This window comes from Acomys minous, assembly GCF_964271855.1.
Source record: "Acomys minous genome assembly, chromosome: 2".
Taxonomy (NCBI): Eukaryota; Metazoa; Chordata; class Mammalia; order Rodentia; family Muridae; genus Acomys; species Acomys minous.
In genome coordinates, this window is record NC_140484.1 from 87,161,646 (window position 1) to 87,177,994 (window position 16,349).

The 16,349-nt window shown below is 49.1% G+C and overlaps 2 protein-coding genes across 2 annotated transcripts in view; both read right to left on the minus strand.

Moving 5' to 3' along the window:
• Positions 1 to 2,400: 2,400 nt before the first annotated feature.
• On the minus strand, positions 2,401 to 5,794 carry LOC311589266 (serum amyloid A-1 protein-like). Its single transcript, XM_084767582.1, has 4 exons — positions 5,711 to 5,794; positions 5,043 to 5,145; positions 3,021 to 3,159; positions 2,401 to 2,659 (listed from the first exon to the last, which is right to left on the minus strand). Exons 2-4 carry the CDS (start codon positions 5,131 to 5,133, stop codon positions 2,521 to 2,523), a joined length of 369 nt encoding a protein of 122 aa, XP_084623708.1. The 5' UTR covers positions 5,134 to 5,145; positions 5,711 to 5,794; the 3' UTR covers positions 2,401 to 2,520.
• Positions 5,795 to 10,631: 4,837 nt separating this feature from the next.
• Positions 10,632 to 16,349, minus strand: part of LOC311578123 (uncharacterized protein) — an 11,375-nt gene continuing 5,657 nt past the window's right edge. Inside the window, exons 6-8 of the mRNA XM_084747845.1 lie at positions 15,721 to 15,815; positions 13,011 to 13,149; positions 10,632 to 12,653 (exon numbers count right to left, since the gene is read on the minus strand). Of these exons, the coding sequence (XP_084603971.1) occupies positions 12,491 to 12,653; positions 13,011 to 13,149; positions 15,721 to 15,815 (397 nt within the window). The 3' untranslated portion in view covers positions 10,632 to 12,490. The remainder of the gene's footprint in view (positions 12,654 to 13,010; positions 13,150 to 15,720; positions 15,816 to 16,349) is intronic.

A 16,349-nucleotide genomic window follows, 5' to 3' on the forward strand; every position in this document is an offset into this window, starting at 1 on the left:
TGACCTTCTCAAGAGAAGGGGCAGACAGAAGTGAGGAGATAAAAAGTCACACCTGTGTTCCCTGAACCTAACAAGCATTTTAGCTGATTCTCTTTCGGAGTGTGTGTGTGTGTGTGTGTGTGTGTGTGTGTGTGTGTGTGTGTGTGTATGTTGTCTGTGTCTCTCTTTCTCTGTCTCTGTCTCTCTGTGTGTGTGTCTGTGTGTCTGTGTGTGTCTCTGTCTCTCTCTCTTTGTGTGTGTGTGTTGTGGATTTCTCATATGCCCCACTCTGTCCCTGGAGCTCCCGTGTGTGTGTGTGTGTGTGTGTGTGTGTGTGTGTGTGTGTTGTGGATTGTTCATATGCCCCACTCTGTCCCTGGAGGCATCTCTACCGTCCCCTCACAGCAGTGTGACCTGCTCCAGCTTGGGTCCTGCCTCTTCTTCAGCCCTATGCTGCTCTCCTCCACACATGCCATAGCTTTGTCATGGGCTTCATGAGGTTCATTCTGAAGATCAGTTGGACTGATGCATGGAGTACATCTGTTGGAAGAATCATTAACTGAACCAATTATATGCAAACATATGTGTGCGTGCCTGTGTGTGAATGTCAGTATGTGTGTGTGTGTGTCAGTGTGTGTGTGTGTGTGTGCACTGTTGTTTTTCTCAAGGTGCTAGAGATTGAGCGTAGGACATGGGAGGCGAGGACTCACTGCTGAGACACATTGCCAGCCTATGAAAGTGGTTTACAATTTGTCACCTTCAATACAATGGCCAGTTATGGCAAATCATTAAGAATGTTGGGTCTAGCTTCAAACTAGCCATGTGACTTGGATGTGTAGTTTAAGCTGTCTACGCCCCCAAGTTGCCAAAGCTATTTTTAAAGGGGGTTGGGGGTGATTAAAGTGTAAGAACCCAGTGAAATAAGGAAACAAAGAATTGGGAACAGTGGTCACCTGGTGGCTCATGGTCACCTAGGCAGGAGGGGGAGCTGCCAATGAAGTCAATCAGCTCTTACGTAGTGTCAGAGCAGGCAGTCAGACACACTCCAACAAAGACAAACTGCTTTTCAAGAAGGCCTGGGCAGAGTGCTGTGGGGCATTCAGATTGTGGGTCTAATGTGCTGTGGGTGAGAGAGTCCATCCTAGCCTGGAGCAGGGAGTGTGGAAAGAGAAAGGAGAAACAGCTTTGAAAGGTGTTTGTTTCTTTGTTTGTTTGCTTTGATTTTTTGATTTTTTGAGACAGGGTTTCTCTGTGTAGCCTTGCCTGTCCTGGACTCGCTTTGTAGACCAGGCTGGCCTCGAACTCACAGCAACCCACTCCCAAGTGCTGGGATTAAAGGCGTGCACGCCACTATGGATACAAACTAGTTTCTACCTCAGAGAAGGAGCAGGTGAGAGATACAAGAACTCCTGGGCCTAGGCCCCTGAGGCAAGGAAGGAACCAATAGGAGGATGCAGCAAATGACAGAGAACGTAGCTTCCCAGATGGAAAGGGACGACCTGCGCCAGATTGATCCAGGCAAGTGTTCGGTTTCATAAAGAAACTGCATGGGATATCTGAGCCCCAATTTCCAAGATTTGTGAATCATCAGGGGCTGTGTAAAGGCAGCAGCCCCAGGCTACACCTCGACTGTGGAGCTGGTCGCTGCTGGAGACAGTCCACCACGAGTGGGGGGGGGGGGGTTGCTGTTTGGTAATTTCTTTCAGCTTCCAGAGTAGAAGGGGTGGGGGTTGCCAAATCTTAGTTTAGTTTAGTTAGTTAGTTAGGTCAGTTGGTTTTTTGAGACAGGCTTTCTCTGTGTAGCCCCCGGCTGGCCTGGAACTCTGCTGACCAGGCTCTCCTGGAGCTCAGAGATCTGCCTGCCTCTGCCTCCCAGGATTAAAGGTGTGTGCTGCCACCACCCGGCACAAAGACCATGGTTGCAGAATATGTCGTCTTCTTTCTAGAGTTATCCTCACAAAATGGGAGCGGCTGGCCCTTTGGAAGGGCTGAGGTTACCTGTAGAAGCATCAGGATCCTGTCTCTCTTTTAAAAACAATCACAGGATGGTTTTGATGTTGTCGTCAGCCTTTCGAAGTTATATTTTTGCCAAGTAAAATGTGCTGCGTTTTCACGGGGAGGCCAGGGGAGAACGGAAACTGAGGCCTCCCATATGCTAGGCAATCATTCTATTATGGGGTTACATCCCAGAAAGTGTTGGTTTTTAATGTAGTTTTTAACTTCATAACTGAAACCATACACCGGGATTCCTTGCCTTCTGCCTTTTTATATTCCAATTTCTATCTTTCCGTGCCTCTTTCTTTAAAAATAATTTTAAAAAAAGAAAAAAAAACAGTGGTGTTCCTTGTTCATTGGCATGGCCCACAATCCCCAGCGTGACCGTCCTGTACTCTTTCAAAAGTGACAGTGACAAGTTGCATTTCACCAGTATTTATTCAGCATTTGGGGGTGTTCAAGAACCCAGAGTTTAGTAAATAATTCAATTCAGTTGTTGCCCCTTTTCTTGGGGGGAGCTGCATGGCTGGGAACAAGAGAGAAAACTCAGTATTGAGGAGGTAAACTAGGAGGTCGGAAGAAGTTGGGGTCTCGGCCACTCCGGCCCCACTCGCTGGCAAACTTGCCATATCCAAAGTCATCTACTGCACGGCCAGTGAACTTCTGAAAACCGTCTCTTGCCTCACTGGAACCAGGACAGACAAGATGTATAACCAAGCTGATGGGCAATAGCCACACCCCCCTCAGGATTCCCCCTTCAGGGGATGGCTGTATGAGGAGCCCAGGAACGCCAGGGAGGTAGAGGCTGGTTGGTACACATCTTGCCTGAGTGACACCCCATTAAGCTCAGGCTGTCCCCTTCACCCTGGATGAGCAACACAGGGGAGAGAGGGTGGGAATCACTTGTCACCACCAACCACTCCCTGTCCTAGGCACCGAGAAGAGGACGGTCAGGGGATAACAGGGTGGCGTGCACAGGCTGCAGAAGAGAGCCCCCTCCTGATTGTCCACAGCAGACAAGCCCCGCCCACCCAGACCTACGGTACCTGATGACTTTAGCAGCCCAGGCTCCACCTGGCCCCCTCCGGGCAGCATCGTAGTTCCCCCGAGCGCGGAAGTATTTGTCTGAGTTTTTCCAGTTGGCTTCCCTCATGTCGGAGTAGGCTCGCCACATGTCTCTAGCCCCTGGAGAGGGAAGAAAATAACGAGGATACCCGTGTTTAGGTCAAACAGAGGACTAAAACTCCCATCCGACTCATCCCAAACATTTCAGCCTTTCACAAAACCCGCAGAAGTGGGTTCTGCCTTGAAATGAATAGCTCCTCCTGCCCCGTGTCTGTGCAAGGAGAAGTGGGTGTGGAGCGAGTTGTATTCGTTCTGATGGATTCCCGTCTTAGCTCTGCTGCTGTTTGTCGTTGGCTATTCAAAAAGCAGATAGAGGAGAAAAAGGGATCGTCTTGGTGGTGGTGGTGGTGGTCGTTCTCATACGACTCACTCTCTCTCTCTCTCTCTCTCTCTCTCTCTCTCTCTCTCTCTCTCTCTCTCTCTCTCTCTCTCTCTCATGGTCCGGGGAAGCTGTCTACAGTGTGGGAAAATGAGATCTCTCCCCCTTCCTTCTCTCCACCTCCTTTCTTCTTCTATTCCTTTGCCATCTCTTACGTTCTTCTTTCAGGGACCGCCCGCGTCTCTGTATATCCCTGGGTGGCCTGAAACCCACAACCCTGCTCCTTCAGCTTCCCAAGGGCTACAGTCACCACCGCAGCCACAGCCTCTCCCCCAGCACAGACAAATAGGAGACTCTGCTCTCCCAGCAGAGCTAGTGCAGCTCTGCTCTGAGGCCACCCGATGTCCAGGATCCACCTCAGCCTGAGCGGCTGGTTCTCAGTACTCCCTCATAGGTGCCAGTGGTGACCTCTCTGACACAGAATAGACTACTCTGGAGGATCAGAGATGCTAGACGGCAACTGGCACACTAGGTTTGAGACTTCTACATCCTCTCTGGTAACAGGGAAGGGCATTACCCACTTTGGTGGTTATGCAGAAAATCGGGGGGGGGGGGGGCAGGGAAATGCATGTGGAATGGAAGATGCTCAGTTTATTATCGACCCACCTTTCTGCTCCTCAGGAAGGTGCCACAAACAGACAAAAGACTAAACTAGGGACAGGAGTGGTGAGCTGAGCACTAACGGAATCAGGTCCAGTTCACATTAAACGGGAATTATCTTCAAAAGTAACAAGTTAGGGGAAAAGGGAAGGCCTAATGTCTAGGTTGGTCTAGCTCACACTATGGCCGGCCGGCTGTGCTTTCCCTTGATGACAGTTTCTTGTCCGTGTCTCAGCCCCAGCTGACCTATGGTCCAGGCAAATAAGTCGTTGTCTTCTGTCGGTGGTGGGACTGCCTTCCTCCCATCCCAACCCATGACCTGCCGCTCCTCAGGTAAACAGCGAGTGTGCGCTCAGAGGTCATTGGTCGTGTTCTGGGAGCTGTGTAGTGGATTCTGAGGAGGGTTTTATAAGATAGCTTATGTATGTTCTTTGTGCCTCGGTTTCCTTAAAGGGTATCAGTGGCACCATAAGATTAATTTAAAAGTGAATTCATTTCCACACAGAATGCCCCTTGAGCAATGCCTACGCTGCGCTAGAAGCTCTGTTAGCCTTGGCTGCTGTCACTGTGGCTTGGGGGTTGCACTGGCTCTGCATGTCCCCTGGGAAACTCGCAAGGTACTTATTTCACAGCTACCAGACATGGAAGCGAGCTGTTCATCACTTCACACGAGGGGGCAGTAGAGCCCCACTTCTGTTGGCGAGCCTGCATCTTAAACCTGCTCCTGTGCTCCTGTGGAAAGGCTGCTGTACAAACACTGTGTGATCTCCCCACACTAGGGATCCTCACAGAGAGAGGTCAACACCAGCCAGGAAATAGCTCAGAACTCTTTAGGAAGAGCCACACTGCTTCTCTGCCCACGAGGATTTCCCAAGTGTGCTTGCCCTTGATTATGTGACCCCTGCTGGAGTGGGTGCTTGGAACTCACAAATACAACCTCCTAACCCCCATCCTTTGATCCTACCTTGACCAGCTTCTTTCATGAACTCGAACCATGTCTGGCTGTCAACTCCGAGGATCAAGAAGCAAAGAATGACGGCAACGGAAGGCTTCATCCTGCTGTAGAGCTGGGAGAACGCAAAGATGTACGTGCCATTCTGGGTGGTGGCGGGGGCGGGGCTGGGGGTGGGGGGGAGAGGATGCTTCTGCAATGTTGAGTTATCCTTGTATGCCAGTAACAAATCCCACTGGAGTTTATACATAAACCCTAACACATGCAGAGATGGATGCTAGGTAGGAGGACCCCAGGGAGCTATGTCGCTCTCCATTTCCACACGTTTCCTTAGCATCCCACTATCTGAGAGCCTGCAAATGGACCATGGCTAAAAAGCACACTGCACATCAATCGTGTGAGCCAAAGCCCAACTGTGTAGGAAGTTTCCAGGGCGGCACCTGGGGGCTTTTTAACTGGCACAGCTCCCCAAAGTGCATCTGTAGAAGGCTGATTCCACCCTTCCCTGAAGTCACACAGACACATACAGGAAAGCCCCATGATGAGAGGAACACCATCTCCAGTGAATTCTATGCATCCGGTGCATTCAGGAAAGAGACATCACCACACAACAAGCAAACACGGGAGGGGGCGGGGAAACATCTGCCAAGAGCAAATGTTGAAAGGTTCTGGCAACTCACCTTGGGCTGTCACTTCCTGCTGGGCCCCCAAGGGGAAGCTGAGTGGCCTGTGTCACTTGCTGAGGAGATCGAGATGGGCCTACCCATATATGCTGTGCCTCGGCTAGTGAAGCAATCACCTGTTTGATCTTGCATAATCCCACTTGGCCATAATTTCTCTTTCAGAATGTAAATGTGGATTTTTTTTTTCCCTTCACGTGGATCTGCTTTTCCCAGATTTTGCAATCTAGCCATTTTCAGAAATGTGGCAAGTTGGGGCATTCTGGGATTTTCCCCCATACTGATTGGGAATAAACAGGACAAATGTTTTGCATTCAATGTCCTGGGAAGGGAAATCAATATTGGAAAAAAAATATGAATGTGTAATGAACATAGGAGTGCAGTACAGGCCCAAGGCTGAGCTAACACCCTCTCAAAGCATAGTTCAGCTTTAAACTGGGGCCTGAGGGAACAGGAGGATGGAAGGCAGAAACCTGCTTTGAGCATCCACGTGGATGACTCAGCACTGGGAAAGGACTTCTCCAGAGTCCAGTCTATTCATGACCGGGGGCTATGGAAGATAAGACAGCAGATGAAATTCAGAGACTTCGACAAATCAGGAACTGTAAACCATAGTACAGGAGTGTTCTTTAAAACTGTGAAAAAATAACCCCTTTTCTTGTTGCCTACATAGACTGCAAAGAGGTGCTAATTGCCCCATGTTCTGAAGAATTAATGCAAGAAGCGGAGCCAGACCTCAGAGACCCCAAGGTCTGTGAGGAGGCAGAAGCATCGGGCCTCAGTCCCCCAACTCTCCTTACCCCCTGCTTTTCCACATACACAGGGGATGGCACAAGCTCACAATGCTTGAGGTGACACAGGACTATGGGGATGTCCAGTCGCCAACAGGAGCAGAGTTGTTCCTCTGTGAGGAAAAGGTAGTTGAGGAGCTAAATCTCTTCATGCGGGTTCAGGTGTGCAGAAGAAAAGGCCAGGCTTCCTCAGGCTTCCAGCAGGCTGCATAGAAATTGCATGGCAGCAGGCTGCCTGGTGATGGAGTAGTGTCTGAGAGCTACACATTGAGATAACAACAGAGAGAGAGAGAGAGAGAGAGAGAGAGAGAGAGAGAGAGAGAGAGAGAGAGAGAGAGAGTCATCCCTTGACACAAAGCCAACCAGGATGGGGGTGCACATGACAGAGTCCATTGTTTGAAATTCCCAAAAAACAAAAAGACGAAGGGAGAACTAGGTTGGTTTCAGGCTGTTCTTCTAGCTTTACCAGCCATTCTTTTACACACACACACACACACACACACACACACACACACACACACACATACACACACACACACACCCCTTGCCCTCCCAGTGTCCTGCAGCATCTGGACTTTCCCAGACTTTGAGCCCTGGGCAGCTCACTATTGCAGGTTTTCAGCAAGCCTTGGCTGCAGTTAGCTAGGCCAAGTGCTCTGATTGTGAAATCTGCCCCCGCCCCTCACACTGAAAGTGTTTTCCCTTCGTTCCCCCAGAGCCTCTCTGTACCCCCTACCCTCTGTTTTCTGCCCCAGGAGGTTGGCCTGCACAAATGCCCTGACTGTGCTCTTTGCCCCTTCCAGTTAAGTTTGGCCCGTAGGGAGCCATGATGAGAGCTGGGGTGAAGGAAGAGAGCAAGATTTTATATTTGTTCACATAGTTCCTTCAAAGATGGGTCGCCACAAACTGGCTTGTCCCTCCTCCAAAGATCCGAACTCATAGCCTGTACCCTTCTCCACAAACATTTCCACCTTGCCTGTCTGTCTTTCCCCTTCTCTCTTCCCATTTTCCACATTGCTCGCAGGGACAAACCTCTTTGGGGTCTGGAGAGATGCTGCCAACCAACCCACAGGTAATTAATTCCTGGTTCAGTGACAGGCTACCTGGCCTGACTTCCCGACACTGTGTTGGCACCTGCCTCCCCTTGCTGAGGACTGCTGCTGCCTCATGTCTGCCTGGGCTCCTTCCTGCCAGGATCCCGACAGAGACAGAAGCCACTGTGGTGTGGATGCCTCCCCTAAAAGTTCACATGTTAGAAATTTAATCCCCAAATTCAAGTGGCAGTGGATTGTGGAGGTTTGAAGGTAGGAAGTCGGAATCAGAAAAGGTCATAAGGATGGTGGCCCCGTGTGGCATCAGTGGCTTTGAGAGAAGAGGAAGCTAGCAGGCTGGATCTGTGTCCCTCTGTGGCGTTCTCAGAAGTGGTATGACACAAGGCACCAGAATCCACCACTGGACTTCCCAGCCTGCAGAATCATGACGCAAACACACTTCTACATTTTATAAAGTATCCAGGTACTGACATGATGTTACGGCAACAGAAAACACATTCTAAGCTTTACTTAGCCAAAAAACTGAGATTTATTTCATTGCTTATTTTCATGTGTGTCTCTATGTGATCATGGGATGGTGTCGCCCACATTTAGGGAGGATCTTTCCCTCTTCTTCTCTGGAAACTTCCTTAGAGACAACATAGAACTGTGCCTTATTGATTCCCAGTGCAGTTTCCTTTTCTTCCTTGCGCTTATTTTCTTTTTAATCCTATTATTTGGGGTGGTACATGCGAGTGCAGGTGCCTACTGAAGCCAGAAGGGAAACCATATCCTCTGGAGCTTCTGTGGTCCTCCCCATGTGGGTGCTGGGACCCAACTTGGGTCTTCTGGGAGAGCAGCATGCTACAATCTTAACCACTGAGCCATCTCTCTGGCCCCCACATTATTTATTGATGATCAGTGTATGTGAAGGCACCACACACATCATGTGGAGATTTTTTTTTTTTGAGGCAAGGTTTCTCTGTGTAGCCTTGACTGTCTTGGACTCACTTTGTAGACCAGGCTGGCCTCGAATTCACAGCAATCTGCCTGCCTCTTCCTTCCGAGTGCTGGGATTAAAGGCGTGTGCCACTACACTCAGCTACATGTGTGGAGATCTTAGGATATGTCTGACGTCAGCTCTCTCCTTCCACCTATACATGGGCTCTGGGGATCAGGATCATGTGACAGGCACCTTCACCTGCTCGTCCATCTTACCTGCTCTCCTCCTTTGCACTTCTTCAGTTTCTTTTATTTATTTATTTATTTATTTATTTTAGTTTTTCAAGACAGGGTTTCTCTGTGTAGCCCTGGCTGTTCTGGACTCACTTTGTAGACCAGGCTGGCCTCGAACTCACAGGGATCCACCTGCCTCTGCCTCCCGAGTGCTGGGATTAAAGGCGTGCGCCACCACGCCCGGCTTATTTTATCTTATCTTATCTTTTTTTCTTTCTTTATTTCTTTTTCTTTTTTTTTTTTTTTTTTTTAGGTTTTCAAGACAGGGTTTCTCTGTGTAGCACTTCTTTATTTTCAAATAATATTTTCATTAAATCTTTGAGAATTTCATACAATGTATTTTTATAATATAATATTCACCCTCACACACACAACTTCTCCCAGCCCCACTTTCCTACACACCTAGCACCATACTCTCTCTTTAAACTCATCAAGCCTGATTACTGCCATCCAAATCTTGGATGTGTGATCTTTCCCAGGAGTAAGATCCACCTACCAGGCGCCACACCCCCAGAGAAAACTGACTCTCCCCTCTCCCTTGAAAGCTAGCCTCTCCCATTGCTCCTTACTGATCCTACCATCTGTGGGAATTCTAAGCAAAACACAAGTACCTGAACATTCAAAGCTAAAGCTAACAGGCACAAAAGAGATAAAGCATGTGACCTTTGTCAGTTTGATTGCAAAATACCTCAGTCAGGATGATTGTTTCCAGTTCCATTCATTTATTTGCAAAATGTTTGCCTTTGAGGCAGTGTCTCGTGTATTGAAGGCTGGTCTACAGCTCACTGTGCAGTCAGGGATGGCTTTGACCTTCTGATCCCTCCTGCCTCCAAGGAGCCATTAAACCCAACTAATGCAGTGCTGGGAATTGGCAAGCACTCTATCAATTGACCTGCATCCCCAGTACCTTATACATTCCGTTTTTGTTATTATTTTAAGGTGAGGTGCACAGGCATTCGTGTGTGTGTTTGTGTGTAGGTGCACGTGCAAGTGGAAGACAAAAATTGATATTTGGTGTCTTCCTCTATTTTGCTACACCATAATGTTTGTAAAGCAAAGTCTCTCAGTGCACCTGAAGCTCACTCATTAGGCCTCCAAGTGCCAGGGGTCTGTCTGCCCGTCTCCACCTCCCTCCCCAGCACCAGGACTATAGACACACGCCAGCTGCCCAGAGCTTGTGTGAGGGCTGTGGGTCCCCAGTCAGGTCTGTATGCTTGTGCAGAAGGAGCTTTACAGGCTGAGCCGTCTTCCTGGTTCCTGCCTCAGGCATGTCTGTGATGAATTAAATGGAGTCACAACCATCCCCATAACTGAAAGTTTGTTTCTTCTCGGTAACTACTATAAAGTTTACATTTAAATTTCATGCTTTGACACATCTAAAACACACATTTACCGATTATGAATTCCTAAATTAGCACATGCCTTAAATTTTGCTAATAACCAGACAGGGTTGATGAAACTTGTTTCCTGTGGAAGTAAGTATACTTACTTCCTTTGTGCTTTCTTGAACAGACACAGAAATGATTAAGACAAAAAAACTCTCATCTTAACAAACATAGAACGTTTCTACAGAGTTTAATATAAAGGACCTGAGTGGTAAGCAGCCATTATCTTAGTTTAATTGGAGCATTGTTTTTCCTGGCAGTGTGTGCATACTGTGCTTCTCACAAGCTATAGTGTTTCACACTTTAAAGAAGTACAGTATGCCATAACATGGTGTGTTCTTTTTGCTAACCTGCCCTGTGAGAAAACAGTACTTTAGTGTGTGTTTGTATGTGTGTGTGTGCAAGAGAGAGAGAGAGAGAGAGAGAGAGAGAGAGAGGGAGGGAGGGAGGGAGAGAGAGAGAGAGGAGGGGGGGGACATAGGCAGACAGACACAGACACAGATACAAAGTCGGCTATACAGTTATGTAGCCCTGGTTGGCCTCAAACTCATGGTGATCCTCCTGTCTCTACCTCCTGAGTGCTGAAGTTATAGGCATGTGCCACCACAGCTGGAGTCAAAATGTGTATTAATTTCTCCCAAGGTTTTTTCACAGTCTATTTATACTTTATAATTTTCATTTCTATGAGATCTCTAAGGCACTGCTGAGAAAATTAAACAGTTTCTATGTCACAGGAAGGACTTGATCATTTTGGCAGGCATTTGAGCGTCGACTTTGGTATAGATTTGCAGAGTGATCTCCAAGTCACTCACTGCCATATTCTGCAGACCAACACTTGAGTAAAGCATTCATACAGCGTCTAGATACTTCTCCAGATGTGTCTCCAGGTGTGTCGGCTTCTGGGGAGTACAGATGATTTCATTCTCTGCTCTCAGCTCGTATATGTAGAGCATCTGCTTGGGGCAGGAGTTATAGCAGGTAACATGGGGCACAGAGACGACATGAAGCAAGATGGACGTTTTTGTCCTTCGGATTTTTTATTTATTTCCCTTCTAGACTGATAGGCCAATAGCGTGAAGCATGCTGAACCCTAAAAGTGTCAACATGTGACAAGCACAGATACAACTGATTCCGCGTTCCTTGTCCTGTATCCCTCAGACTCCACCCACCCTCTTCCCTTTCTCTCCTTGAGCAAGCAATGGTGCTGCTCCTTGGGACTTAGTCTTCCACCTAGGGCCTAGCCCTGGCGCGCCAGTTATTCCCTTATGACCCGAATCTCCCGCTTCATCGCTGCCTTTCGATTCTGACAAAATAGATTGACCTTCACTGGAAAGGATGCCTTTGCTTTGTGAGCAGGCTAGTGCATTCATTCCTGCTCAGTGATGCCGTGTCTCGCTTCCCTTCTAGAACAGGACTTAGACTTTTCTTTAGATCAAAAGACAATGACAATAAAACTAAGGAATAGTGGTATGGCAGGCATTTCTTAGGTAAAATAGGCCAAGACTGGTTAGAACGTGAGCGGAGATAGGCACTGGTGTGTGTGTGTGTGTGTGTGTACTTTATTGAGACACAGGGTCTTGTTTATGTACCCCAGGCTGGCCTTGAACTTCTTGTCTGTCAGCCTCTACCTCCCCAGTGCTGTAAGTGTGTACCATCACCAGGTTTATACAGTTCTGGAGTCTAAGCAAGGACTCGGCCAACGGAGCTGCACCCCTGATCCCCAGTGTAGTTTCTAGGTTAGGATGAGGCCTTCCCAAAGTGGCCACAGGGGACAAAGAGTCAGTGTCGAGGACAAGATTGATGAGGCAGAGTTTTTATCACTACACAGAAAAGCCTGTGAGTAACAAATAAAATAAGCAATGAGACGCAGTTATGACCCAAAGATGCTGGGGGAGGGAGGGAGATCCCTGTCCAGTGTCAAGGAGGAAGCTGGTGGGCAGCTGCCCAGGGCTCATCTCAGAGGAAACTCCACTTTGTGGAGTAGCCAGCACAGTGGGCAATGCTTGGCTAGCTCAGGCCTGCTTGGCAGGAGAAGTCAGTGTGGCTAGATGCTAGAGCAGATCTGATGGGGTTGTGTGAGGGTCCTACATGGTTTTAGCCTATTACCTGCTGGCCACGACTCTCTCTCTCTCTCTTTCTCTCTCTCTCTCTCTCTCTCTCTCTCTCTCTCTCTCTCTCTCTCTCTCTCTCTCTCTGTGTGTGTGTGTGTGTGTGTGTGTCCTTATCCTCTGTGTGATCCATAGTTACTTTTCCCAGAAAGCGTTTCTCAGACTTCCCTGTTTCCATCAGCAAGTTCAAATTCAGCCTCGTCCCCTGAGTGCAACCTGAGTGGCAGGCTCAGAACTTTTCCGGAAGGCCCTCAGGTCTGAAGTGATTAGGGTCTTTGCCACTGCGGCCCCACTCCTCTGCTTTCCGCGCAGACTCCAGGTGCTCCAGGCCATGGTCCGTGATTCCAAAATAATAGCGGTTTAGGAGGCCCTGAAAGTATTTCCTGCCCGTGCTGAAATCCAAGGAAGAGAGACCGGAGATGAATTCTACACCCGACAGCTGACCTCTGAAGTCCCTTCCCTCCTCTCCTACCAAGGCATGACCCAGGAAATCCAGGAGGAGTAAACACTAAGGCACAGGGAAGTGGAGCTATTAGCCTCTTGAGCAATGCTTCCCATATCCTGTGACAGGATGCATTTGAGACCCCGGGCTTGCTTCTCACTTTTTCTTTGGAGAGGGGGTGCATCCTCACCCTCCCCCCTTACCCTCCCTGCTATTGCTCTACAGGCCACCCAGACCCTGGAAGAAGCATGGGCCTTGGGAGATGCCGCAGGCAGAAATGGTGAGAGGCACGAACCAGGACCATCACCTGATTATTTTAGCAGCCCAGATGCCCCCAGATCCCCTTTGTTGGGCCTCGAAGTTCCCGCGAGCATAGAAGTATCTGTCTGAATTTTGGTGGCCGGCTTCTAGATTGTCCCGATAGGCTCTCCACAAGTCCCAAGTTCCTACAACGGGAGGGAAGTGACAAAAGTGAACCTGGGGCTCACTGGAGAAATGGAGGAATGTTGCAGAAAATATAAAAATGAATGACTAATACTGTTTACTTTTGACTGCCTAGATTATTACGGCGATATTATCCAACCCGCTGTTATAATCAATAAAAGACACAGACACCTGTCGTATTTTAGAATAAGCCTTATTTTTACCTGGGGCTGGGCAGATATTAACGCCCTGAACTACCTCCCATTACTTCCAGGCCCCATCCCAGGCCATCTGCCATAATCATTTCTATCTGGGCTACTTCCCATCCGTAATCCTAACATACTTGCTTATGATGCTCACGTGGGCCGCTGCTTTCTGTGAGGAACTTCAGAGTTCTTCCTCCTGCCTCATGTGGTTCTTCACCTATCCCATGACGATGGTGTTCTCTCCCTCCCTCCCTCCCCCCTCTCTCTCCCTCCCTCTCTCCCGTCCCTCCTCCTCCTCCTTCTTTCTCTCTCTCTCTCTCTCTCTCTCTCTCTCTCTCTCTCTCTCTCTCTCTCTCTCTCTCTGTCCCCCCCATACTTTTCTCCTTCTACCCAAGATCCTTCTGTCCCCCTAAACCCTCCATCCTTAGCTCTGCCCCTCACTTCTGCCCTGCCCAGGTAAAGGCCTTTTATTTAGCCAATCAGGATTAATTTCTTAGTCAAGGTTGCAAATGTCATTGAGGGTGGTGGTGGTATGTGAAAGTATGAAAGACAGCTAGCAGACAGACCTCAGGGAGCAGAATAATTAACATTAGAATACAGAACCAGACCAATCCTCAACAGAGGAGGGAAACCTTCCTGTGGATTGCCACACTGATGCCCTCGACAGGATAATCCTTTGAAATGGTACATGGAGGTTTGTGTCTCTTCCCTGGAGACCTGGGGAGGGCCCTTCTCCATGGATTAGATTGGGCTGGATTGATTGACAGTGTCCTGGGCTGTGTCTTACATGCACACAGAAGAGGAGGGACTGTCCTGTCAGAGGGCTCATAAGGGACAATGACCTCCCAGGAGTCAGATCCAGAGAGTGCTGTGAGAGGAGTTGGAGGCCACACATTTACCACCGCCCCTTCGAGATGTGCAGCCAGGAGGGCGTGTTAACTGCTTTTCTCATCATCTTGACAACAATCTCTGACAAGCAGCTTAGGGAAGAGGGCTGTATTTTGGCTTACAGTTGGAGGGGAACACATGTGGTGGGGTGAGGGGGCTGGCCACAGTGTGAATATTCGCCCAGTCTAGGCACCCCAGCCCATAGAATGATGCCCCGTGTGTTTATAGGATGAGTCTGGGAACACCCTCACAGACGTATTCAGATGTGTGCCTCCTAGATGATTCTAAATCCAGCCAAATTGCCTCGGAAAATTAACCAGCACAGGCTGCTGAGCCTCAGTTCGGCTCTATCTTCAGCTGCAGGGGATGGGGAGGGGGGGGATGAGAGGGTGAGGGAGGGCGGGGGGGGTTGTTACACACACACCTCCTAGTAGATTAAAGAGAAGACAGACTGGGGTGCTGTGCATTAAATGCCTAGTAGGGTGCTACAGAATTTGCACTCCTTTCCCCACTACTGAGCGATGGCGGTAACAAAGAGATACAACTATGTCACCAGGAGGCTGACAACAGGTTTAACAATTGACGTCCATGCAGACAAGAGTGTTAACCAGCTGGACTTTTGTAGTTGTAAATTATGGAATTACAAAGCAGTAGAACCTTGGGACACTGCTTACCGTCGTCCACCAAAGCTTAAATGGCATGTGCCTCACAGCCCTTGGGTAGTGTATCCCTAGCAGAAATGAGTGTGTATCCCCAGCAGAAATGAGGGTGTATCTCCAGCACAGAGTATACCCCTAATAAACAAATGAATCATCACCAAAACACATGTTTACGGTGTTCATTTTAGAGTTCTCTGTAATGGCCCCAAACTAAAAGATCCCGATCATCTGACAACTGTAGAACGAGTAAGTAAACGTTGGTATCAAAATACGTGACAATGTGCAGTGTTAAACCTCTAGGGAGTTCCGCATCCTTGCTCTTGGCTGTTTGTCTGGAATAGGATGGGATTTCCCCGTGAAAATATTATCTGTAGATATTCGCCCATCTACTAAGCTCACGTGCCTCTGGAGACAACTGAGTGCCCACTTACACTCTGAGGCTGGGGAATTTGCTGTCTGTGAGCTCCCTCTGTGGAAACACACTCTGGAAATCCTGACACCACTGCATCAGCATCAGTAGCAATACAGGCTGGACCTTGTGAACGGTGTCTGAAGATCCCTGAGAGGGGACCATGTGACCAGTGCAGAAGAAGTGGGAAGCCATTGAAAGCCAAACATTTGTAGCTTTTCAAAGGGGGCCTTGCACCTGCCAGGCATGTGGCACCGTGCCGCCCTCCTCTCAGGCATGTGGCACCGTGCCGCCCTCCTCTCAGGCATGTGGCACCGTGCCGCCCTCCTCTCAGGCATGTGGCACCGTGCCGCCCTCCTCTCAGGCATGCGGCACCGTGCCGCCCTCCTCTCAGGCATGTGGCACTGTGCTGCCCTCCTCTCAACTTCCTACCTTGCACAGCTTCCTTGAAGAATGAATACCAGCCGTCACCACTGACTCGCAGGAACAGAGAGCAGAGGACAATGACCGCAGCAAGCCGCATGGTGCTGCAGGAATGGGAAGAGCCGTCAGAACAGACCTGCAGGCTGGGGGGTGGGGGGGGGGGCGGGGAGCAGGGAGGGTGGTACACACCTCCAAACCAAGAATTCCCAAGGCAGAGATAAGTAGATCTCTTGATGCTAAGGCCAGCCTGGTCTACATGGCAAGTAGCAGACCAGCCGGGGCTACCTAGTGAGACCTGAGACCCTGTCTCAAACAAACAAACAAACGAAGACAGACCCACACATTTTGACAAGTTACCCTGCATTTCCACTGGTTCCTCTCTGAATCACTTACTGCAAGGACAATAGAAACAGGCTTTAGGGGTCTTGGCTAGATTGTGGATAAGCAGGAGTTCCAAGGTATTGCTGGCTTGTAGCCCGTTTGCACCTGGTGAAGCTGACTACAGCCGATCAACAAGTCTTTCCTCTATGCCCTGTTCCACTTGGGTCAGCCCCCCAACCCACGCCCTCCCCAAAGGTGTAGGGAATTCTGAGGCTGGGAGTCCATCAGCAGTGTGCTTTCCCAGCATGTCTGATGCC

Bases quoted from the DNA above. Each gene is read 5' to 3' on its own strand.
- LOC311589266 (XM_084767582.1), bottom strand. From the start codon at position 5,133: ATGAAGCCTTCCGTTGCCGTCATTCTTTGCTTCTTGATCCTCGGAGTT. The intron at 3,160-5,042 runs GTAGGATCAAAG...TTCCCTCTCCAG, and splicing joins CATGAAAGAAGCTGGTCAAG to GGGCTAGAGACATGTGGCGA. The intron at 2,660-3,020 runs GTACCGTAGGTC...TCCTGGTTCCAG, and splicing joins TGGGCTGCTAAAGTCATCAG to TGAGGCAAGAGACGGTTTTC.